The sequence below is a fragment of the Haliotis rufescens genome, unplaced genomic scaffold (assembly GCF_023055435.1).
Source record: "Haliotis rufescens isolate VD_foot unplaced genomic scaffold, xgHalRufe1.0.p SCAF_9, whole genome shotgun sequence".
Lineage (NCBI taxonomy): Eukaryota > Metazoa > Mollusca > Gastropoda > Lepetellida > Haliotidae > Haliotis > Haliotis rufescens.
The window spans coordinates 14603933-14631651 of record NW_025964383.1 but is presented as its reverse complement, the minus strand read 5'-3'; the positions used below and the strand labels follow the sequence as shown (position 1 = coordinate 14631651).

Below are 27719 nucleotides of genomic sequence, written 5' to 3'. Positions count from 1 at the left end.
AGCAACATATACGCAAAACAACAGTTGTTTTTAATTGCCTTTCGCGGCATTCCATCGGTCTGTCCGCTAAAGTAACTGCCCTTTGTCAAAGGGAAGCTACTCTTACCCTAGTCTATGAGACGTCACGGCCAGACGTTGTTGACAGTCGGTCTGTCCTGTTATAACGTTAAGAAGTGTAGTCAGATGTACACACAGCGTCAAATCGAAACAAGGTAACAATTCAAACTTATTTCGGCCAAATCCAACTATTTTAATTTGTGGAGAAGGTTTCAAGCCGCAGAGGTCTACAAGCACAGATATGGTTACTGATCCCGCTTGGCTAGGCCTCGTGCCCTCGCAAAATTGTTTTGAAATTTATATCTCCAAAGTTGCCAAAACTTATAAATTGCCTTAGCTACGTCACAGTTAGACACTGATTTTCAGTATATTAGACTGTTCTTTTGATAATGATAGTTATAATCCCTGTAGTTTATCCAGATTCCCGATGGTTAATTCTGACTCGATCGCCGAATGACGAGGGCGACACCATGTTTGTTTATAAACAGTGAAAGTAGTCCTACTTGACCTTTGATATTTGCATCTCTATCCGCATATGACCCCAACGGATATCGTTTTTATCCGTAGGCTTTATCCTGCCGAGAAACCTACCCATTATATGATAAAAAATAATATGTGAACATGAGCAGTTACTTGGTAACACCGAATCGTGTGTGTTACTAACATAATACTTTATAAATCAGTGATGTTGCATGAGGTGATTGATCAAATGATTCATATTTTTCCTGAAAAAGAATTATATATAGTGGGCGTTTGTAGGCAAATGGTGTAATATGCAAGATATTGTTTTTGACATTAATTTCAGATATTTAAACATGCTTGAGTTTATTAAAGCGGTATTGTTTATACATTCATACTGAGCGAGTGAGTTTGATGTTACGACGCCTTTAGCAATATTTCAGTAATATCACGGCGAGGGACACAAGAAATGGGCTTCACACATTGTACCTTCGGCGTGACGAGCGAACGCCATCAAATAAGAAGGAAACGATATATACTCATTTTCGACTGGTGAACATTTTGTAATCCATTCCAATGTGACGTACTCGTCCTTTCTTTCGAAAAGCAAGATCCCAAAATTATTTATGTCACAGATGTGATATTTTTCTCGACATGTGTACAGTCAAGTCTCGTTAATCCGACATCGTTGGTTGCACATGATTGTGTCGGATTAACGAGTATGTCGGATACACTATTTCGTGTATTTTGCCGCATAGCACAAATATATTTCTATTAAAAAACAAATGAAACAAAGTTTATTTTATCAATATTTCATTATATCTATGTTCATATATATTCTTGGTATATATGTTCATGTTTTTTTAAAAATCCATGACGTTTTCTTCCGTGTGAATACTTAGAGTTTAGTGTTTTTTGGTAAACAAACATGAAACTTAATTTTATCACATCTTGTAATGGATGTGGTCAATTTGTTAACACAAAAGGTAACTCTGTACCCATATGTGATCATGAGTTACAGGTAGTATGTAGTTCATTAAACCTGACTACACACAAAATCCGGTATTTGAATTGGATATATTTTATTGGAAAATGTTGGTGGCCTGACATTCGACAAACGGTGCGTCAAAATAGGTCATCAGCAACCCATGCTTGCCGTAAAAGGTGACTGTGCTTGTCGTAAAAGGCGACTAACGGGATCGCGTGGTCAGGCTCGCTGACTTGGTTGATGCATGTCATCGATCCCAATTGCGTGGAATGATGCTCATGATATTAATCACTGGATTTTCTGGTCCAGACTCGATTATTTACAGACCGCCGTCTATAGCTGGAATATTGCTGAGTGCGGCGTTAAACAACAAACAACCAACAAACCTTGCTTATGATACTGATCATGTGATTTTCTGGCTCATATTCGATTGTTTACTGGCCCCCGTCGTCTGGCTAGAGTATTACTAATGGTAATTATGTGAGTGGCGAGAGCTACTGGTGGAGCAGAACATGCTGACCCTTTTCGCGATCACCGGAACACCTGATGACGTTCTGATTTTCAGTGAGATGCATTCACATCATTTTCAGCACTATTTTACTTTTTACGCCCACTGGAATCTGGTTCTACGTGTAAACGACACGTTGGCGTTTTGATAGGATTTGCTTCATGTTCATTGCAACGTACCCTTTCGATTTTTGAGAACTAGGACAATTGCAACATATATTTCTGACATTTAGAGAATAAGCAACGAGGATTTAATGATGTTCTGTCTCGAGTGAGTTAATTTTGTAGCCCGAGTAACCTTCGTCACCACTCGCCCCTTTTCGTCACCTGCAAGAAGACGATGAATGTTATGTGCGAAAATACGATAAACCAATCAGTCTGCACGTATGACTTCAAGTACTTCAGGCAAAGAATCCCTCGGGGATAATTTTTGAATTTACAATGTCTTGCATCTAAAAATATACCCAACATACAGTTAAATGTGTTCAAACATGCTGTATAATACCGCAAGTCCAGATGTGTTTTAAATAGCATTTGAAACATATATGTATGGGGAAAATATACATGAATTATTACGCAACGAGTTGACAATTCTTTCAGCTATGCTCGTAAAAAAAATGCCACGAGAGGGTCACGAGTCGCTATTCGGCTTGTACCGGAATAACACGATGCCTAAGTCACGAGGGGCAGATAATCCGTCATTCCGATCCCTATTGCGTGGATCGATGCTCATGATACCAATCACTGGATTTTCTCGATTATTTACAGACCGCCGTCATATAGCTGGAATATTGCGGAGTGCGGCGTTAGACAACAAACCTACCAACCAACCAATAAAAAACATTTCTATGAAATAAAAATAAATAAGTTTTACATTAATAGGAATTTATTTACCCCACCTGTCACTTTCTTAAGTGGGGGGCACGGGTGGCTCAGTCGTCTAAGGCGCCGCGATTCGCTTTGCAGAGTTGCGTCCCTTGGGCACGCCAGAAACCTATGATTGTGGGTTCGAATCCCGGTTCGCCCCGATTATGTTTCTAGGTTTGTCAGCACCATACCCGTGCTCGTGAGTTTCACCGAAGTGGTAAACGTCTGAGACCTGCATCACTTCGGGCTTTCCTCCCACCTTAAGCTGACACGCCGTGATTTAACTGGAATACTGTTAAAAGCGGCGTTAAACCCAAATCACTCACACTTTGTTTAATGTGTCCAGTATCTGTCACTTTCTGATCTGGTTAGAGATGGCCCAGCACAAGAACACTGACCGAGGGTATGCGTGGGTGGTCTTGGTCATCAGCTGGCTACAACTGGTCATCTGCAGCATCGTCTACTACTCACCAGCCGTGGTCAACACTGCCCTTCTGGAGAAGATGAAGGAGGGCGTGGTCAAAACATCGTGGGTGGGGTCTACCGTGTATGGGACATTTATGTTTACAGGTAGGTATAATAAGCTTTAGAGATGGGTGCTATTCGTAAACACTAATCTATTTTACTTGAAGTTTTCCCTTTTGTTGTCCAGTTAAACACCGTTGTGTCAAACCTGATGTGCCGAACCTACGGTTGTCTCGAAGTAAAAGCTTGGTCCTTTATTTTCGATAATGTTGAACCTCGGGTAACTTGAAGAATTAACGCGGGTCCCTTCAACTTCGACACAACGGTGTTTGACTGTACTTCCATTGAGTGAGTGAGTGAGTGAGTGAGTTTGGTTTAACGCCGCTTTTAACAGTATTCCAGTTATATCGCGGCGTGTCAGCTTAATGTGGGAGGAAAGCCCGAAGTGATGCATGTCTCAGACGTTTACCACTTCGGTGAAACCCACGAGCACGGGTATGGTGCTGACAAACCTAGAAACATAATCGGGGCGAAACGGGATTCGAACCCACAATCTTAGGGTTTCTGGCGTGCCCAAGGGACGCAATTCTGCACAGCGAATTGTGGCGCCTAAGACGACTGGGCCACCCGTGTCCCCTGTACTTCCATTGAAGTAGACGCAACAGGCGAAACTCTCGCATTATCAGGGATAGGAACCTTTGCAATTTGTCTGACCTTCTGAAGTGATGTCATGTAAACATCTGTCACATTGGCGTTGTGTCCTTGGGTGAAATACTGGAACATACCGAGATTACGTGGGTTGTCAACCAGCCTGTTGCATTAATGAATGTGCGACAAACCGTTACTGATAGCACATTGCTGGATCCATAATAAATTACACTAATATTTCGCAACGAATTACCATATTCCATGAATCTGTGAGTATGTCCCCATTTATTCCACATCGAACAATGGACTCTTATCATTATGGAAATGGTTGTGTGGCTTTGTATTATATGCATAATAAACAATGTGAAATGATTTAGAACGCTAAGTGGGTCATTAGAACAATGGAGTAAGCTGCAGGCAATCAAAAAACCTTGTTAAAAACACAAAATCGGATCAATATTTATATGACTTAAAACCGCATATATGGTCCCGCGAAAATGTCCATTTTCATGATCAGCTGTGAATTAAGATGTCAAACTCTGTGTGCGCAAAATCAAAATTATAACCATCATCGCCCTAATCATCTCAGCTTTTACCTCGTGTAACTCATATTTTATACAGTGCTACAGATTTCTAAATATGGTTAGATTAGTAAAGTGGTTACCACTCTTCTCGACCTTTTTGTGCCATGTTGAGTTTTATGCGAATGACGGCGAATGTTTTTATTATGCACCCATGCCACATACACGTAACTGTTATATTATCAGACAGCCAATTTGAAAAAGAAAGTGATCAGACGGGTCAGAAATATTTACTTTTCCCCACTGCACAGTTATTGGCGTGAGACTACTAACGTTTAGTCCGTAAAGGAAGTGTTTTGTTCAAGTATTGCATATGTTTATCGACTGTGTGTCATGGCGATTTAGCACGGCGCTAGAGACGAAACGGCAGCGCAGATTGCCTTTCTGTTTATGATGCTGATTTACAGAAATGATTCAAATCTAAGATATGGAAAGATAGCTATGATCGTTAACATAAAGGTGGTATAGTGTATATGTATGGGCAGGAAGTTCATGATTAAAACGTAAACATTGAATGTAGTAGTATTGGTAATGATGGTTCTGGCTCACTTCCACTGGAGCAGGATTCATATACCTATACCACCACTACAGAGGGAATTTTTTATGCCAAAATGATTATGCGATTCAACGATAGTCATGAGATTAAGTTAAATTGACTCCAGCTCACCACCACCTGGAGCCAATGATATAAATTTTTATAGGTAATGATGGTTCTGGCTCACTTCCACTGGAGCAGGATTCATATACCTATACTGCTACTACAGCTGGCATTTTTTATGTGTAAATGATGATGCGATTCAACGATAGTCATAAGTCGTATTAAAAGAAACATCAATATTAATTAATAATGGATAAATTTACTATAGCCCACGAGTTTATTGGAAAAGTATAGGAGCAATAAAAAAATTAGCCACCGCGGCTAAGGTATCTAAGGATGTGGCCAAGGATTGGTTAAAGAAACAAGCGATGTGGCAAATATATTTACCGGCACCGCGTTATATACCGAGGAAGAAGTTTGATATTTTTACAACGAATGAAGTTCATCAGGCTGACCTCTTGTTTCTTCCCCACGATAAGGTAAAATGCAAAACTTATAAATACGCTTTAACCGTAGTGGATGTGGCTAGTCGATACAAAGAGGCTGAGCCATTAACCTCGAAAGATTCAACAGAGGTAGCTAATGCGCTGAGCCGCATATATAAACGCGGACCACTAAAATGGCCTAAGCTATTTCAAGTAGATCCCGGTCGCGAGTTTATGGGATCGGTAACTAAACTGTTAACAAAGCACGATGTCGAAATCGTCCGTGGTGAAAAAGAGGCCCGACGCAGTCAAGCTATCGTCGAAAGATTTAACAGGACATTAGCGGAACGTTTGTTTGGCTATCAGTATGGGATCGAAATGAAATCCGAGCGATTGAGATCAACCGAATGGGTGACACGATTATCAGCCGTTATATCAGCGCTGAATAATGAAGTAACGAGATTAATAGGGAAGAAACCATTCGATGCTATTAAAATGAAATCCGTGACTTTCGAATCTTCAGCACCGAGGAGAGGCAAAGAACGTAAACTTCCGGATAGAGTAAGGGTAATTTATTTATACCAGCCCGGTGAACTCGAAGAAGGCCTACGTCGCGCAACCGATCCCATATGGTCCCTTAAGACATAAAACATTAGTCGATTGGTTACAAAAGAAGGAGAGCCTATTCTTTATTATCTTCAAGATGGACAGGGTAGGGCATTTGTACGAGAAGAGTTGTTCATAGTTCCGACGGTACGGTATTACCACCATAACCATAAGCATAGGTAGTTACACCATCATTATCAATCCATCTCTTTGTATCTAAGGGGGATAATGATGTCTTGTTCATTCTTAATCCATATATCCTATGATCGTAACTTCTTAAAGAGTTCATCTCCTGTTTGAATGTTCTACCGTTGAATAATGATTCTTTATACTGTTCGTGTTTGATATGCTTTTTACAACATACTTCTTAACGCGCTTTTCTTATCTCCCCATTATCGGACTTCTTTATAGAATACATCTTAAGGTCTTAATCCTACATACTCCGCTATAGGGGTCCCAGCACATTCATCCTTCATCTTACCTAACACCTTTTTATTTACTACGTTGTGCAGTGGATTATCTTTAGGGTAATCGCTCGTGTCGTACATATCTATTTTTTCTGCCATATCTTTATACACATCCTCGGTTTGTATTTCCATCAACAAAGAATCTGTGTCGGTATATAACACCTCGCATCTATCGCCGTATTGCTTCTTAAGTTCGTTGTAATAAAAGTCATACATTAAGTGTTTTGACAAGTCGAGAATACTCATACCGACGTACACCGGTCTGTTGAATTTTATATTACTCTTCTGCATATGCAACGCGGCTAAGTCGTTATCGAATATCTTGCTTCTGTTAAAAGCCGGACTGGCTATAAGTGTCCTGAGTCTTTCTTCCTCATTAGATCTAACAAATTTAACATCAACACGCTTCCTTAGATTCTCCACAGTTTTACCAAATACTGAGTTATTCATGAGCTTATACAGGTTCTTTTCGAAATCGCTGGTAGCTATCTTTCTTAAATCTGTGTTCAACCTTATATAGGGCTCCATCCTAGGGCTTTGATCGAACTTTAGAACTCTGTGTATTTTCTTAATTTTCATACCTAACGATAGATACAACTGGAGATTTCTGTAGTGAACTATATATTTTGTCTTATCCATCAAATTTGGTACGAGTTTTTCTACCTTAGCTAACCCACTATTACCCATCAAGGAGCGTTGATATTCTGACATCCAATCTTTATTAACCATTAATCTTTCGGGAGCTAGCGGATAACTGTTATGGTCTTTATGTAACGAACTTGGATATTCCAAGTCAACTTCTAGTATGTACCCTTTATTCGCATCATTATTATGGATATCATTCTCATCGACCCATTCAAAACCACCCGTGGGTAAAGGTTGACTCATAGCCCATCCGTACAAATTGTTAGCGTCGAGATATAATATGTGAGTGTCGGGTTCACTCGGATCGTATCCTTCCACTAATTTATTATTAGCCTCAGAATACCTTTTAGCTGCCATCGATATACCACCTCTTAATCCTTTCTCAATAAACAAGTGCATATCATAATCTGTGAGTAATTTTAGTTCTACACCGGTCTTCTTTAACAATGCATCCCAAGATAGTCCGGGACTGGAATAGTACCATGCCGGGTCCAAGCCGTATTGTTTTAAACACGTCTTTCTAAATATCTCGAATATATCGGCGAGTAACAGTACATCGGTTTTTAAGTACAGATCGTGATGATCGCCTAAATTCTTACAACCTAATTTATCCCAGACCGTCAGAGCGTGTTCATAATCGGCATCTGTTATTCTAGATTCTGTTAAGTTACTATAGAATGATTCGAGGGGTGGTAATTCAGTTTCTTCGATTCTAGACCAATCATCCATATATTCGTAAATGACGAGATATCTTATCGGTATATTAATTTGTTATCACAAAGTCATCGGGATTGTTCGCATTAGCTAAATTGTCCAGGGAAGATAACAGAAACTGTACGGAGTCTATGAATCTAAGCCCATTACTTTGCTTTATTCTAGATTTCCCATCCTTGTCCCTAAAATGTATAGGTTTAGTCAACGAGAACGATATGTATTTTTCCATATTATTAGGAATGCACGTTCAACCGCCGTCGGTCTTTGAGATAGCTTGCATAATGAGATGTGAATCGTATCCCCTAAGGTTATGAAACACAACGGGGATGGGTATTGTTTGAGCATTCATTTTTAGTTTCAAGTTACACTCGTTATGCGCGGCTCCCCAATAATTACCCGTGACGTGACAATGATCTCTTACGGAATCCCCATCCAGGGGTTTATTACAAACGTGACAACTCTTTGACTTCTTATGGGCCCTCCAATCATCCCTTGTCATTCGCATGGGTTTCTTACACGATAATTTTTCCCTGATTATTCTCTCTTCATTTTGTAGATATTCTAGGAACTTTCCCGCTGCATCGCGTCCTCTGTAAATCACGGGAGTGTTTGTTTTCCCATCATACCTTACAGCTATATATCCAACCCACAAGTAATATGTTCTTGAGTTTTGTACGTAAAACTATCTTGATTGCTACGGTTGGTATTTTCTATGGGTTTGATAAGCGCTTCGAAGTCAGCGTAAAATACTTACGGTACTGGCATTTGATTACAATAATGTGCAAATTTTAATATATTTTTTCCCTCTTTAGGCATATCGATCCTGATAGCATTCTGTCCAACACCTCTACAGTCTTCTTTATGCGCTTCTAAAAGATCTTGTCTGCTGTACCCATGTAGGCATCTTTCGCAGAAATATTTCTTTCTAGCATGTTTTGTTTGATCGTATAATAGGCTGTTTAAACTCTTTATCCATGTATAATGATATTTTCCATCTTTTTCGATCAGAAATGAATTGATTCTGGGAATATGTTCCGGAGCGGAGCTTATCCTGTGTACAACAATTCCTTTAGAATGTCCGAAAACATTTATAGCTAAATTAATTTGCTTTTCCACCTTATCAATTTGTGATATTGGTGTAGGTTCGTCTATACCATCGAAGTTGAGTCCATCGTTTTTGGGATAGCTCGAAGGCCTATCCGGATTTTTGTCTACGGGGAACAATGCAGATCTTATCATCATTCTTAAACAGTCATCGGATTTATTTTTTACGTTAATTATGGCTTTTTTCTTCTAATAATACGGGGGTAAATCTATATAAGATCCACCTTTGAAAGGCATATAATTCGCTATATCTAAATATAAACTATCGATTCTATCCACACCCCAACCCGAACCTCTATTAGTCCAGCGTTCTAAAGTTTCCTGTATTCTCTGAATTGATGTATCTAATGATGCGTTTATAGTATCGGATTCGGTTATAACTTCTTGATTGCTTCGGAAATATGGTTCGGTATATTCAGTGCTATCGTCTGTGTTACTTTTACTCAATGACATTTTAATCGTCAGCTGGTATTTTATACTATGTAAATCATCTAACTCCTCGTTAATTTTACTCCATATGATGGGCTTAATATCGTTAACATCCATGTTGGAATTAATATCCATCTTCCAACCTCTTAGATATTTACCAACGCCGGCGGATGTAGGTACAAATATTAATTCTTGTTGTTGTTGTTGAATATCATCATCATCATCATTATTATCTAGTAAAGCGACCAATTCAGCTCTTCTCATTCGAGAATAACCTCTCAGCCCACTGTTTCTCGCTCGAACTTTGAGTTCTCTAACAGTCTGTGGTTTGTTGTATTCCAAACCTAGTAAGGTAATCAATTCAGCTTTTCTCATACGAGAATATCCACATAGACCACGTTGCTTTGCCATAGCTTTTAACTCTCTGACAAAAACCATTGTGGTTGAATGGTAAATGCAAAATGAGACAAATGTCTAATTGGTTGTTTTCATATATCTAAATACGTATTCTCCCCAACCTATTCCTCTCATTGATGTAATCTCTCTTCCTAGCATAAATAATCTGGTTCCTGACCCTATCAGCACCGTGTTTCTTACATAAACAATAACGACCTTTGACCCCTATCCCGCATTCAGAACACGTATAGTTTATGTTTCTGCGCCTGATGTAATAATTGTGTATACAGCAGTAAATTTCATCAACACAGCGTCTATTACATAGAGTCGTCTTCCCCATGAGTGTAAACTTGCAGTTATTCATGGTATATACATCTATCATATCATTTGTCTAAATGCAAATCACATCTACACTAGGCGAGATATTGATTAGGCTATTTATAGATCGCTATAACTAGGGAATGGTTTATGCATAGCCACAGCTGTCACTGCGTAGCTATTGTATAGCTGAAAATCAATAGAGCAGATAACCCCATAATCACAAATGTGACCTCTCGGTCTTTCTGAGCCTCTGACGGTGTATAAAACTGACTCATTGTTGGTCTAGGTATTGGGTCGATTTTTTTCTCATAAATGAGGTAGTATTCATGCATGGCAGATTCAACATCCTTAAACGTTTGAACTGAATGTCCTTCCTTAAGCAGTTTTTCATGAATAAAGTCTAATCTCTTCATTCTCTGCTGCGTATATTGTAACTGGGCTGCTTGGAATTGTTCTAAAGCTTCGTTATGTCGTTTACGTTCCTCTTCAACTTCTTTAGCATTTGATTCCCTCATACTAGAAAATAAATAATTACTCCCCGAAAAAGCTAGAGCATTAACAACAGCACCATCATCGCAATTGATGCCATAGTATATGAATATAAAATATTCAAATGTTTAATTACTTCATTATGTCTTCCGGGATAAGTCCTTGTTTGATGAGCATATCCTTCGTTGCCATTGCTAATCCAATATCCAGAACCATCATTGGTATGTCAAAACTTTTAAAATCTAGCTTGGGAGGTGTGGCTTTAGTAATCATTTTAGCCATACGGGCATAGCCAATGGCCAAGCCGGTGACCACAGCTGAATGATACGTCGCGTTTACCAACATTTTACCGTCTGTAGCTGGAGTAGTCATGTCCTTATAGCATTATATGCGGGCTAACCTCTAATTGAACTTGTTGTTGCGGCGGGGGTGACGTTTTCTCTTCTCCGGTCTTATAAAAGAACCATACAGCCGCTATACCAGCAACTCCTACTAGTGCCCATGTTTTAATCGGATAAATATTTGAATTATTTATTAATTTCGCTTTGCGCGCCAGCCCACCCTTCCTTCCTGCAGCTATTTTCAAAGGATTCTTTGTCACTCTGGGTTGTTTTTTTGTTTTCTCATTCACATGTGGTGCATTCACATGTTGTATTTTCTCATTCACATCCTCATTCACTTGTTGTTCCTCATTCACTTGTTGTTGTGTGTTCACAATCTGTTGTTCCTCGTTCACAATCTGTGGTGTCACCTGTTGTGATTGTGTTTCCGCAATCTGTTGAGTCTCCATTATTATTAAGTGGGCATGTATGTTTAAATTGACAATACCTAGCCGTTATTAAAGCTGTGGTGAACGGAGCTAAGAACATTCCGAATCTATGATAAAACTCACAGCTCACTGCACTTATAGCGTGTTCAATGAATGGGTCTTTCTCGAGAGATTCGCATAAATACATGCGATGTTCTGCCGGGATGGAGAGAAAAGTACTAGGTACGATTGTGTATAGTTGTAATATAGACAACCCCATCGTTTTAGTCATGGTAGCTCCCAGTCTAGACTCGTAACGCGCGTACAGTTTTTTAATTTCTTCGTCGGTCATGTTATCCATTTTTTTTATGGTATAATTTGGGAACATTTTCCACCGGCTACCAAAGCGGCGAGTCTTTCTCTATGTTTATCTAAAGATTTATCAACATCAGGCTCAGATTCTTTGAGCATTTGTTCGATAAGTTCGTCGCATTCCATAATGTAATACCTAAGGAGATATTTAAGTCTAACATCATATAATATGACATATCCAATACAACCCGTAATAATGAACTGTTGTGAAAGAATGAGGATTTCGAACCACATTTTATGTAATATTAACCGCTAATGTTCAATTTGCTACATTTTGCTACATTTTGGCTACATTTTGCTATAATTTTGCTACAATTTGCTATAATTTTGCTACATTTTGCTAAGCAATTGCATAAGCAGCTGGTTGATCGGTTTTTAATATGAGTTTACAGTGCTTCGTTACCGCTAACAGTTTTCTGACTTTATCTCGTTCGATCTTGCTATAAATGACATCATTTTCGCGTAAACATTCCTCGAATGAATCTCGGTCTTTGCAATGAAACAGTGCTACCCATTTGGTCTGCTCTCTGAGATCTTTCAGGACAGAGTTGTATTTTTGAGTAAGTACCCAAACGCTATGTTGAGTATGCCATCCGGAGAATGCTAAATAGGAAACCATATCTTTCGTTTTGGTGAGTTCTTTACTCGCGCTGCAATCGTCTATTACGAAAAGGGTTGATTCTCCTTTGTATTTTTCGTGACATACTCGGAAGCAGTCTTGTAAACGATCGCCCGGATCGACTCTGTGTACCCCGTCGTCATTCATTACCCAATCTCTCGATAAGTATGTTTTATTTACGCTTATAGTCGGGCACAGAATAATAATATGATTGAAAACGTCCCGATAATGACTTTCAAAAATGCCTAGAATAAAAGCTGTTTTTCCGCAGCCCGTTTGCCCGCATATGATAGCGCAGTGCGGATCTTTAGGTAAAAGATTATTAATAGATTGCTTGCACGAATCTCCCATTCTGTATATTAAGTTGCGCATCCATAATCACGTACAAATATATGTTTAATTTACCAGCCGAATCCTGGCGCTTCGTTATCTGTATGGTGACACCCTCGCTAGCATTTTCTATTCTCCTCCCACTGCCGTGTAGTTGGTCATTGTCCGTTGTTCGCATGTCGAGCCATAGCGCGTACTTCGTGGTGAGGTATTCACCCATCGATACACTCCCGAGAGACAGATCTTTCACGACCGCGTTAACTTCCGGAGAACGTTTTATAGAAGGAAGTTTTTTAATCTCATCCCACTGGTGATACGCTAGCATTCCTTGGCTATATAGTTGATTAGGAACGCCCTCGATAGTCAATTCTACTTTTGTAATCTTGGGATTGTAGAACTTCTCGGTATTTCTTTTAAATGCATCGGAGGGGTCCTCGAACAACATTAAAATACCCTTCAACGACCTCGTGGGGACGTTTAGATTTATATTCCACATCGTATCTTTTCTGTCCCTCGTGATCTTTCGGTGTCGCAGCACGCGATCGTACAAAATGGCTAAACTTCCCGAATAATGGTTACGAATTTGTCTGGCTAATTCGGGATCCGTTATCATATCGTACTCGAGCGAGATATTGTCAATGGAATAGTTAGCATCATCAGCAGCTCTGATTACTCTATCGTAGTCATTAAAAGTGAGTTCGTATTCTAACCTATCGCCTAGGGATGCTTGATAAAAGGGCATGTGGGAATCTAGTAATTCAAAGTCTAGGGGAACATAGAATCTGTTACCTAATGCGTCGGCAACGGCCTTATCTTTTTCGTTGGCATCAACACCATTTTCAGCACCTACGCGCAGTCTCAATGTGTTCTTATTACAAATACCTTGGTACTGTAAGTTTTCCCGCTCTTTATCCGTTCTCCAGAGATCCATGTAGTAATAGTATACATCACTATCGTCGATACTCAAAACCTCATTACCGCTAATTTTAATGGCGATTTTCTTAACAATAGCACGACCTATGTTCTGAACAAGCTCCCTGTTAACGTCTGTAGAAGTCAAACTAATCGTAAATGCTAGTCGGACATTTCCCGGAACTAACACATCGTGTGCGCCGAGATTAGGAAAGCGAACCAGAAGCGTTTGATTCTGATCGATGGTACTAGGGTTATTAGTTATAGTTACAGACTGACAAATTGCTTTCACCCCTAATGGATCTCGAAGTCTACGTTGTGGGTTTAACTTGCGTCCTTATTGCGAAGACATTGTTATATTGAAAACATGTACCCTATGTTTGATATAAAAATGACTGATTTTGATATTAATGACTTTGATCTAAGTACCTTTGATGACTTTGATAATCCAAACGAAGAGGGTACTGATGAAACCAGGTATAGTAGTCTTAACGATGAACTTTTACAATCGTCCGTCAATGATTATTACGATGCATTATAAGATGATACCCCAATAGGTCGTGACTATTCAAAGTTTGAGATAGATAGTAAAGGAATATTGCGACTGCGTGGCGCTCCGGATATTGATCTTATGCATTCTCGTACTCGTAAGCCCCTAGCCTTGTCTATGATAGCCACTAAACACGGTATCGGCACTGTTCGTGATAAATTAGGTTTTGTGGACTACTGGCGACTTTCCGCGAAGACTACTAAGGTTCTTCGAACCGTGCGTGATGAACTCAGTAATACAGATGATTTGGAAGCAGCCTCGATGGTGGCCTCGAACGGACTCGGAGAAATCTTAGATACCTATTACGATAATTTCACGTTACAGGTATCGGAGTTTAGTATTAGGGAATTACGAGGTCTTGACAAGGCAATGCGAACAATGCGGGGAGAACTGATAAATAATATAGCCAAGATATCCGAAATCGACAAGCATATAGCTCAAGAGAAAACAAAACTTGAACAGGCGGGCGATGAGTTCAGTAGACGCCGCGTAGCGGTAAGATTGCGTAACTTAGAAGACGAAAGATCGGCCCGCCTCGAAGCAGCTTCCAGTAATAGAAAGGCACTTCGTTCACAAATCAGTCGTATTTGAGAAACTATCGAGCAAGTCCTCAACGATGATTCTACACTGGCCGATAAAATTAAAACATTGTTCAGAGAACAGGGAATAACCATTGCCAGTATTTTAACCGCGTTGGGATTTATTATATCGAATTTGACTCTCCCTTAACAGGTGGCAGTACAGGTGGTAGTACACCGCCTAACGATAAAAATGGTATTAAAGAGTAGATAAAAAAGCATTTAAAAGCATTAGGCTAAGCACTGGGAAAGCTCGCTGAGAAAGCCGCGGTCGCACTTCCCTGTATAATAAGGAGTGTTGTTTCCCGGCTATTGAATTTATTAGCTAAGACCACCACTTGGCTTAGTCAAAACTTGTGGGGGTTGATCGTAGCAATTGCAGGGCTGTTGTACGTATCCGCTAAGAACTATTTAACCACCAAATCATGAGTAAACCAACCGCGACTCCACCCACTACAAGCGCTGTTTTTTCATCGATATGTTGTTGATTTTTAGCCTCAATATGCGGTGACACTTGTGCGTTAGTAGATGTGTTAGCGATAGTTGGTGTCTGTGGCTTGACTATTCCCTTTTCACCCGTGATTGTTTGCGTTATTAATTCGACGTGATTATCTGAATTTATACCTGGTTTTTGTTGATCGGTAGCGATAACAATTTTATTATTATAGCCTATCACTTGACCGATCTTAAGTTCCATATTACTCGGAGACATGTATAGTCCCGGCGCATAAACGTAGTCCACTTTGGATTGAGCGTTCTGTAATGCATCTTGAAAACGCTTTATAGACGATGGTATGTCAACTGGTGAATTAATGGCGTCCTCCACGTTTGCGACAAACTGTTTTTGCGCATCGAACGCCATCCCAGTACCGATTATGGACGTTCGTGTTTGCGATTGTGCTCCGAGAATTGCCCACACATAAGTTCTTATCGATTCATTAACTCTTTCAAATCCTGGGTTAGTAAAATTATTTTTTCCGTTTTATCATTAAGAAATTCATTCCAAGCGTCTGTTGTATCGTTTGGATACACAAACTTTGTTATAATATAAGGAATGCCACTCTCAAAGTTCATACGATCTGCTCTAAACTGTTTACTCGAGAGAGCAAAGCCTGAAGGGATCACACCCTCTTTAATTAAATAATCGCTTTTATCTTTAATAGTTCTTTGTCCATTGTACGGAATACCTAGACCATGGCTAGGTCCTTTAATGCGCCAATCTTTACTCGTAGAAACATTAAATTCATTACAAATACGTTCGAAGGCCCTCTTATTATAATGATTATTTGCGTGATTCCATGCTGGATCCAGCGGTAAAGGAGCACTAATTTCTTTAAGTATACGTCTTATCTGATAGTACACGTGAAATAATATAACAGACTTATATAGTTTAAATCCTGGGGCATTAACAGATACGCCACATCCCGTTGTGGCACACCATACGGCAAAGTTAAAATGATTCTGCCAAAAATGCATCGAACGGTTAAACCAATCGTCCACCATTGTAGTGTTAGTTGCCGTGAAACTGTATTTTTCAAAGATATCGTGGAATTTAACGGTAAACTCAGCACCGGAGGCAGTTACTATAATTGATTGATTAGTAATGTAAGTTGATTTCATATTTAAGTTATGATATAGTATCATTGTATATTTAATATGTATGTTACACACCTGGGAATAACAAATGGTCAGTCTATTGAACTGCTTCATACTATCGATAACTCGTATGGACAACTCGAAGTAGCTCTATGCGATGTAACGTATTACCCACGGTGGACCAATATAAATGCTACAAAAAGAAATTATAAGATATTTACAACGATAAACGAATATACAATTGACAAATCCATTAATATACCTGATGGGTATTACAGCGTATGCTCACTCAATGATGAAATTTTTAAGCCTAATGGAATGAGTCTCACACAAAATGAGTCGAATGGGATGCTGAAATTAGCCACTGGAGAAAAAGGTGTAATTATTGCCGTCAACTTAGTAACTAAACTTGGATTTCCACTCGACTATGAATCTATGAAACCCAACATAACAATACATGGAAATACATTACCCGATTTAGTTCCCTATAAAGAGTTGTGTATCCATCTTGATCAAATAAGCACGACGGATAATATTCAACTAGAAAGTCCTTCAACTCTGCTCAGATCTATTCCAGTGAAAAATGAAAAATATAATAGCGGTAGAACGGAATCTTTCTCGTTATTACAATATAAAAAATTAAAGCGGGGTATTATTTCAGACCTCAAAATTTCTGTATTAGATGTAAAACATCAACCTGTACATATAGGATACTTAAGTGTAACACTCCATATTAAAAATAATGGTTGATTCCATATTTAAGTTATGATATAGTATCATTGTATATTTGATATGTATGTTACACTCCCTGGAATAACAAATGGTCAGTCTATTGAACTGCTTCATACTATCGATAACTCTGATGGACAACTCGAAGTCGCCCTATGCGATGTAACGTATTACCCACTGTGGACCAATATAAGTGCTGCAAAAGATAATAATAGTATGTATTTATCAATTAAACAAAATATTATTGAAAAATTCATTATTATACCTGATGGGTATTACAGCGTATGCTCACTCAATGATGAAATTTTTAAGCCTAATGGAATGAGTCTCACACAAAATGAGTCGAATGGGATGCTGAAATTAGTCGCTGGAGAAAAAAGTGTAATTATTCCCGACAACTTAGCACCTAAATTTGGATTTACACTCGACTATGAATCTTTAAACATTATAAAACCCAATGGAACAAAACATGGAGATACATTACCCGATTTAGTTCCTAGAGTTGTTCATCCATCTTGATCAAATAAGCACGATGGATAATATTCAACTAGAAAGTCCTTCATCTCTGCTCAGAAGTGTTCCAGTGAAAAATGAAAAATATAATAGCGGTAGAACGGAATCTTTCTCGTTATTACAATACAAAAAATTAAAGCGGGGTATTATTTCAGACCTCAAAATTTCTGTATTAGATGTAAAACACCAACCTGTACATATAGGATACTTAAGTGTAACACTCCATATTATAAATAATGGTTGATGCATCAGGCCCTGGAACACTCAGACAATGTAATACAATTGCGCTTTCCGATCTCGGAGACACGGAAGGATTTGATAAACCCGGTTACAATGGTAAGTTATACGCTTTACACTTACATGATAATGTATACAAGCGGAAAGAAATCACATTCACGGGTAATCTAGAAGATTTAAGCGATGTCGACGTTAGTAGGCTCATTAAAAACACTTCGTACAATATTATTCTCAACGGCGAGAATAAATGGACTATGGTCGAAGCAAACATCGAGTGGCTACTGAATATAGTCATTACCCCAACTTATGTGATGATGGGTAAGGGACATAATTTAACTAACATAATGAATAGTGGCATCGTACTCTCGGCTTATATCCCGTCAAAACGAAAAAGTGTGTTAGTCACTCCCCTGCCAGAAAACCCAGGTCATATGTTATATAGTCGTCCGGCAATCCAAAACGTTAGTTTAAATTTGGTTACTATTATTATTGAAGTCTTGTTCGGAGATGCACCGGAAAATGCCTTCGAAATATTACCAGGTCTATCGATTAAATGGCAAAAGAAACACCAACGTCAACGTTGCAGTATTATTCATATCTGAGCATCACCCGTTGCAACCCTCGAGGGGGTCCAAATTATTAAAAGTGACAGTATTTCTCTTACTAAGATATTCTTGCCGTATAATATATATTTGATAAGATTGATGTATAGTCTCAAAACATTTAAGCAAGACCAATTAAAGACTATTATATGATCGTAATATACACTATGAGTTTATATCCAGCGCTCGATGAAGCATTTGAAAAGATGGAAACTGTTGATGGATTTCGATTACATCAAATAAGCGATATAAAACATCGAATAGAGAAGGATAGGGCCAAATAATATTATTATCTTTGACTGAACTGGAAAGATCTAGTACATAACGATCGGGTAGATTTCCACAGCGACCGACGAGTGAATGAGACGGTTTATCACTTGACTAACACTGTCAGAATATTAGGCGCACTTTCAACTTTGGAATGTTGACATATGTATGTGCGTTTCATATCTGTTTGAAGACTTGCCATTCCAAGGAAATAATATGCATATAGAGAAATGGAATGTTTTACTGTGAGAAAGCTATCAAAATGGATCCAATAATAAACAACCTTTTTTATATTTTCAATATTTTAAGTATTACTTATTAGATCTACACACAATACATATAGATAATCGATTTCTGAATGACAAAATGTTCTAGATTTCATTATTGTTTTTTACTGTGCATTATCTAAATGATCAAATACCTCGAACAGTGACATATGTATTAGTAATACTTACTTTGTTTTGTATCCTTAGTAAGAAATAGAATTTGGGTTAGAATAGATCTTCAGCAACCCATACTTGTAGAGGCGACTATGCTTGTCGTAAGAGGCGACAAAGGGGATCGGGTGGTAAGGCTCGCTGACTTGGTTCGATACATGTCATCGTATCCCTAATGGCTTGTCTGATCCACACTCGAATATTTACAGACCGCCCTCATAATACCTGGAATATTGTGTTAGGCGAGTGAGGCGTTATACAACAAGCAAACAAAATATTCTGCCCACACAGAATGGGACTTCCCTCAGAAAGCGCTGCCCAGTCGAACCTAACAGAATGTTTCGGAGAATGTGAATACTTTGCTATATTGCAGTCGTCTGCATTACCTATAGTGTCAGAAGGGCTCTGTTCCTGGCAACAGACCCAGGTTCGCTCCCAATGACAGTCAACAGATTAGGAGGTACCAAACCTAAGGCACCGAGGGTGTCGGACAAGTTGGTGATTGGGATGCAAACGTGACATGTCGTAAGGGAAGCCCTTATGTTTGCCATTTTTTTCCTGAATCTTGTCAATCACATTCGTGTCAAAAGGGACAGAAATTCAATGATATAAATTATTTCATTGGATTTATCAAAAATCAGTGTCAGACTTGTTGGCCTGCAAACGTTTGAGGCTGTACAGGGGCCTATTCTGGACATTTGGTATTTATCGTTTTCCACCACGCCCTCTTCCTATTCTGTCATGCCATGACTCAAAACCACAAGCATGTCTATGACGGTAACAACGGTATGGAGCCATGTCATTATGTTGCTAAACATACAATGTGTTGGATCTTTTCTTTAAATTCATTGCATAATGTACATTGACATTACTATTATTATTGTTATTGTTATTGTTTGACCTGACATTATTGCATCTTCATCAAGTATCAATGTGATTGGTTGTTCCCTACTTTTTTTCAGCCCCTGTGACCAGCTCTTTAACGAATGTCTTGGGGGGCCGTATTGCGGCAGTTCTTGGAGGTCTTCTGACTCTGGTTGGCGTGTCGGCTGCTTTCTTTGCCACGTCGGTAGATGGGATGATTGTGTCCTATGGACTTGCTGCAGGTGCAGAAGAATATGCATAAAAACAAATGCTTTCTAACATGTATTTCACAAAACTTCCTCAAAGCATTCTTCATTGATTTAGAATAACTATCAATGTTAAATCCACTTAAGATTTGTAAACATTCAAAGTCAGCTGTCAATTATGTATTCTTCTTTTAGCATTGGTTCAGAAATATGTCGGAGACACACATCAATTAGGTTTTATGAAAGGGAAATAGAGGTTATCACGCGAGTGTGTTTGGGGATGGTAAATATCCTGCATTAGGAATAAACATTGTATTTAGCGAGCCTTGGCGAGCTAAATACATAGTGTTTATTCCTAATACAGGATATTTACCATCCCCAAACACACAAGCGTGATAACTTCTTTATCATATAATGTCATTCTTTTATTCTGTGCTTCAAAATCGCTTTCCCTCTCTCACAAACATTACCGAAACATTGCGAGTTTTCCTGGAATGCGTGCATTAATATTTATTACGTCACAGGGTAGGTGATGTGTCAGTCAGACAGTGACAGTAGCCAATATAGTTCCAACTGAAATCTGTTTCTTATACAGTGGCGAAGCAACATATACGCAAAACAACAATTGTTTTTAATTGCCTTTCGCTGCAATCCATCGGTCTGTCCGCCAGAGTAACTGCCCTTTGTCAAAGGGAAGCTACTCTAACCCTAGTCTATGAGACGTCACGGCCACGGTCAGACGTTGTTGACAGTCGGTCTGTCCTGTCATTACAATAAGAAGTGTAGTCAGATGTACACACAGCGACAAAACGAAACAAGGTAACAATTCAAACATATTTCCGCCAAATCCAACTATTTTAATTTGTGGAGGAGGTTTCAAGCCGCAGAGGTCTACAAGCACAGATATGGCTACTGATCCCGCTTGGCTAGGCCTCGTGCCCTCGCAAAATTGTTTCAAAATTTATATCTCCAAAGTTGACAAAACTTATAAAATGCCTTAGCTACGTCACAGTTAGACACAGATTTTCAGTATATTAGACTGTTCTTTTGATAATGATAGCAATTATCCCTGTAGTTTATCCAGATTCCCGATGGTTAATTCTGACTCGATCCCCGAATGACAAGGGCGACACCATGTTTGTTTATAAACAGTGAAACTAGTCCCTACTTGACCTTTGATATTTGCATCTCTATCCGCATATGACCCCAACGGATATCGTTTTTATCCGTAGGCTTTATCCTGCCGAGAAACCTACCCATTATATGATAAATCAAACTATGCCCTTCCACGCGACGGAGAGACCACTTTACTAATGTACACCACGAAAAATTATAAGCGCAGCTTAATATAAATTAGTGTCCAAAAGAAACGATACCACCTGTGTGCAACGACATAAAAGAAAATCTCAACAATGCAGAAGTTTAGGATTGGTGTTATGCTTTTGAGAAATCCTTTCACAACATCTGTACAAAAATTCATTTCAATAAAATCTGTACAACCAATATGACAAGCCTTTAAATATGGGTGGGGTCGAAAAATGAACATTTCGTTAGAGCACTGATCACAGAAACAACGGGAAATGTCACACCACACGTCTCAAGTCAAGTCAGTAGCGGGTATGTCCACCGTGAGCATCAATACATGCCAGAACACGCCTACGGACTGATGACGTCAAACGTCTGATGACGTTGGGAGTGATGCGTTGCCATTCCTCGAGGAGACATCGTTCCAAGTCCTGGACGTTGACTGGAGGCACACGGCGACGTCGGATTTGCCGATCGAGGTGGTCCCATAAGTGCTCGATGGGATTCATGTCCGGTGAACATGCGGGCCATGGCAAAACCTGTACGTTGGCGTTGGCAAGGACGTTCTGTGTCAATCTTGCTGTGTGTGGCCTTGCATTGTCATGTTGGAAAAGGAGTCCACGAGGCTGTTGCTGAATAAAGGGCAACACAACAGGCCGTAGGATGTCATCAAGATAAAACGCTGTGCATTCAGGTTTCCACGAATTACGACAAGCATCGTTTTGACATCACCACATATGCCACCCCAAACCATTAACCCTCGACCTCCAAACGGCCGGACCTGTTGGATACAGTTAGGCGCCAAACGTTCACCAAATCGTCGGTATACAAGCTGCCGTCCATCGTTTCTGAAGATGAGGAATCTGCTCTCATCAGAGAACATAACACGTGCCCAGTCCCGCCGTTGCCAATGTCGAACTCGCCTGGCCTAGATCAGTCTGTTGTTCCGGTGTCGAGGCGTCAGGAGCTGTCCGCGGTAGGGATGACGTGGCCGGATACCATACTGCCGTAGTCTCCTGTAGACGGTCTGTCGACTGATCCTGTGTCTCAGTGCTGTAGCCGCCGTGGACGTCGCTGTTACGGTGCGGTTCCTCAGGTGTAATACCCGGATGTAACGATCTTCACGGGGCGTGGTTACTCGTGGTCTTCCACTCCTGGGCCTGTCTGACGTCTGACCTGTCTGACGTAACCGCTGCATCAACCTGGTGATAGTGATGCGTGCGCAGCCCAACCTTCTTGCGACGTCGACGTGTGACGCTCCTTGTTGGACCATTCCAACGGCTCTTTCTCTCTCGATGGCTGTCAAACGTGGCATATCTTGTGTTCTTTTTGTTGCTGTGATATCAACGTGTCTGATCAGCCGTTTTATACAGTTTTTATGCTCGTGCAAAACATGCTAGAGAGGGAAATGTCACTTTCACGAAATTTACGTTTTTTCCCGGAAGTGATCACGTGTTCCCGGTATTTTTTATCGACTATGCTGTGTTTGGGATGTGCAATACGAATTGGCATGGTTTCATACTAGACAATTCACTTAGTAAAAAACAATTTTGAAAATAAGTTGGTATCGTTTCTTTTGGACACTAGTTTATGTATTTATAACAAAATAAGCATTAAAAATTGTATCTATATTATTTTTCTGATGAAACACATTTGCTCATATCATTACACACTAATATTAACACGGAGAAACCGAAATCGACGGTTCTAATTATTATTATTATTATTATTATTATTATTTTTTACCGATTAAATTAGATAAGTACAATAAAGAGGGTTCGGGTGCTCCTGGCACATTCAGGCTGGTTAGGGTCATCATCAGCTCAGGGCCATTGCCCCCTCTACATGCAGATAAAACAGAGCTTGGGACCTACCAGGAAGCGCTGCTCAGTCGAACCCACCCAGATCTTTTCGGAGAATGAGAAGACTCTCCAATACTGCATCCTTCTGCATTACCCAGATTGTTTGACGCGCTGTATTCCTGGCAGCCAATCCAGGTACCCTCCGAATCAAGTCAACAAATTGGGAGTTACCAAACCTAAGGGACCAAGAACAATGGGGAGTCAGACAACTTTGTACTGTGGATGCAAGCGTGAAACTAGAGGCCTGCATATTTGCCCTGTTTTTTCTTGTCAAATACATAAGTGTCAAAAGAGAAAGAAAAATCAATGATATAAATGATGTCATTGGATTTATGAAAAAGGACAAGATCAGGTTTGTTGGCTTGGATAGGTCAGAGGCTATAGTCGGGCCTATTCCAAAGAACTTTGGACGATGGTAATATAATGATGCAGCTACATCATCATGTCGTTTAAGATACTGTATTTTTGCCAAAGCTGGGCATGCACTGACAATGTGTTGGGCAATTCATTACATAATCTACCTTTCATATTTATATTTTGATGCAAAATCATACATTGACGGTTTCGAGTTGGAAGTGACTGGTCCTGAGCAGCCAACAGAAAGCCTACTGTTTCACTTTTCAGGCCAGACGACTTCATCCAAGCGACGGACTCCGCAGGATTGTTGATCTTCTCAACACACTGCACATAAACTCATTGCAGTGGTCATTCAGATAGCCTCTCTTTGAAAAATTGAGTCTGGGCCGACTTGATATGGCACTTCGCTTGGTTGACACTTATTACTGTATCATCATTATTATTATTACTGTTGTTATTGTTGCCCATTTAACATCCCCTCACCTCTTGTTATTATTTAGATTATTACAGTGTTATGTGTTCCAGGAATAGGATCTGGGTTGATGGACGTGTCGGCAGCTGTCATCATCTGTCACTATTTCCACAAATACCTCCCACTTGCCTCGGGTATACAGATGTCCGGAGGAGGTGCAGGGATGCTCATTGGTCCTCCTTTAGTGAGATACCTGCTTGATACGTTCGGCCTTTGTGGGATGTTTCTCATACTGGGCGCTATAGCAGCTAATGCATGTGTGTGTGGTATGATGTTTAGACCATCACCCCATGAGCAACAAGCAGGAACAAAGACAAGAGAGACACCGGGAGACGTGACCCGTAATCTTATGGATCAAGAAGTAGAAGAACAACCAGAAGTCAGAACCAGTTGTCTGCAACGTTTACGTTCGACAGGCAGTGAAATGAGGACAGTTTTGTCAAATGTTAGCTTTATGCTATACGTCCTTTCCTACACGTTATGGGGATTTGGAGAATCTATTCTTTATGTACATTTAACAAATTTCGTGGAATCCAAAGGAACAAGCCAACAGAATTCTGCCATGTTGTACATAGCTATGGGAATTACCAGTACTATAGCGCGGGTGTTGGCAGGGTTTGCTGGTACTGATCCAACAATAGGCGTCTTCATGCTACATACGGGTATGTTGGGTGTAGCAGGTTTCCTGATCATACTATGTCCCCTTCTGTCTGGTTCCTACCTGCTTCAAGTTTTGTTCTGTAGCATGTATGGTGTGTACAGTGGTGGGGCTATGGCCCTAGTAAAACCCATTACTGTTGATCTGGTTGGCGTGAAACAACTGGCGACTGGATATGGAGTGACAAATTTCATCGGTGGGCTTGGATTACTTCTGGGACCTCCTTTTGCAGGTAATGGCAACATGTGTCAGCATGTATATGTTGCAGGATAATAAATTCTCGTATAGAACATAGCACAGGTGACTGATTGCATGTACATGTGTTATGACTTCCCTACGAAAATATTATGATAGGAAATAGCTGTGAAATCAAGAACACATTATGAGTGAGTGAGTGAGCTAGATTTAACGCAGCTCAGAACACTATTTCAATTAATATCACTTTTTTAGAATATAACTTTATTTCTCTTGTAGAAGGTACATATATAACAATATAAGTTTAGTTTGTGTAAAAGTATATAATTATGAAAATTATTTTATAGCATTTGGTCTGTTATCCTATGCTTGTGTTGTATCATTGCAGGGGCGGTCGGGTAGCCTAGTGGTTAAAGCGTTCGCTCGTCACGCCGAAGACCCGGGTTCGATTCCCGACATGGGTACAATGTGTGAAGCCCATTTCTGGTGTCCCCCGCCGTGATATTGCTGGAATATTGCTAAAAGCGGCGTAAAACCATACTCACTCACTCACTGTATCATTGCACTGAAGTTTGTTTGTTTTTTTGTTTGTTGTTTAACGCCGCACCCAGCAATATTACAGCACAAGAATGGGTTGCTGAAGACCTATTCTATCCCACATCTTCACGGCTCTGGACATACATTATGCTGAGGAAATCACTGAATTCGTATCATTGTCTGCAGATCTCTTTTTTTTGTCGATAATTAAATAAGCATTCTGTGAAGTTATTGATGGCTAAATATCATGCGGATTTACCATATGCACACCGATTTTCACATTTGTACCTCCATAAGCGCACAAAACTATTGAAATCCCAAGTGTCATTATTAATATATCATAATGTCATTTGCAGGGTTTATCAAGGAAGTGTCTGGGAGCTATGGTGTTAGCTTTGCTTGTTGTGGTAAGCAGCTTCCAAAATTAAAGAAGCCACACTGTTTGTGCAAGACTTAATTATCAGTGTTAAACCAAAACTTTGATTGCCTTTGATTAATTGTTTTGACTGAACTGAACTAAAGATATAACCTCTCCACCGGAGAATATCCTGTCTCCATGATCCGCCTAAGTCACATTCCGTGGGTCTTAAAAGGCAAAACAGTTGTGACAATAATGAAAGTATCACTGAAAATCAGTAATGACTCCAGTTGTTTGTAAAAAGGGCTAGCTCATCCTGCCCTACCAGTGGCAATATGTATGACGATGTGTTTACAAACAGGGGGGTATATACAGCCGAAATGTATACTTGTTTCAGGTAGCGCACTTGTGATTGGAAGTCTTTTTTCTCTGGGCATACCGATCTTTAAGAGATCAAGTACGTCAAGTGACTCTCATGACAAGGATATGGACGAGGCAGCTGCTGAAGAATATACAGCCGTAGCGTCTGAAACAGAGGGGCAAATGTTACACATCCACTGATTATGAATTGCTTTTCTTCAATATGTGGAACTATTTATCAAGAAAATAGTACAATGTCTCACTCTCTCTTGTGGTAACTCAAACTACACGCATTATACGAATGGCAATATATCCGGTATCCGGTTTCCATTGCAAGACGGAATTTGCAAATGTTTTACAACTAATAGTGTCTACTAAGTTGTAATTTGTATTCACATTTAAGATACGAATTTTGGAATCAAGCAGTACACCTTGAAACCATGCTTTTATCTATGTCCCCTGTTGGCCAGTTCGTATTTCGTATGACTGAAAACTGTTAAGTTACACCCCTGGCCGCACTAGCGTCCACCAAGTTCAGACACAGAGGTGCTATTTCACTTTGGTAACGTGACAAAACCAACCCATTCAAACACCATAGTTGTAGACCTAATTTCACAGGAAACCTTACTGGCCAAGGCAAGATGTTGTCTAGTTGAAATAGTGTTTGTCCTGTTCTGTTGCAAGAACTGAAATACAACAATGCAGAGAGATTTGTCGATGTAATGCTGTCCAGTGATGTTTCCTTCCAATATCCTCAGATCTTTCTTGACTTGGCTACAGATGTTGTATTGATAAGACTCTCATGCCACATTAAAGGACCACTGATGCCGCATTGACCGGGCTACATATGCTGCTTTGCAGGACTAATGATGCCGCATTGACTGGGCTACATATGCTGCTTTGCAGGACTAATGATGCCGCATTGACCGCACTACATATGCTGCTTTGCAGGACTAATGATGCCACATTGAAGGGCTAATGATACCGCCTTGACGGGGCTGCTAATGATACTGCCACCTCCAAACGGTTCGACATATTGCTGTCACGACTCATAGTGATCTGCACTCTCTGACATTATACCCACGCTGTCTTCTGGACACTGTCCAGAGACTGACAGGATGAGTGTCTCAGCTGATGACGTCACAGTGATAATATCATTTCGCAGATGAAGGATACACTTGTGAAGTTTCCTGGGTGGTGGTGACAAGAGGTATGCCACAACTAGGCCTGTCTCTCTTTCACCCGGTCTGCCCGAATCTATAACCAAAACTTCTTGGAACGTGATCATG

General features: G+C 39.9%; 1 protein-coding gene across 1 annotated transcript in view; it reads left to right on the top strand.

The window, feature by feature from the left end:
- The window catches only part of LOC124150238 (monocarboxylate transporter 14-like), a 28456-nt gene extending 954 nt beyond the window's left edge, over window positions 1–27502 (top strand). Inside the window, exons 2-6 of the mRNA XM_046522197.2 lie at window positions 3251–3448; window positions 20219–20362; window positions 24376–25212; window positions 26069–26119; window positions 26468–27502. Coding sequence (XP_046378153.2) covers window positions 3253–3448; window positions 20219–20362; window positions 24376–25212; window positions 26069–26119; window positions 26468–26631 — 1392 coding nt within the window. The 5' untranslated portion in view covers window positions 3251–3252 and the 3' untranslated portion in view covers window positions 26632–27502. The remainder of the gene's footprint in view (window positions 1–3250; window positions 3449–20218; window positions 20363–24375; window positions 25213–26068; window positions 26120–26467) is intronic.
- The last annotated feature ends 217 nt before the right edge of the window (window positions 27503–27719 follow it).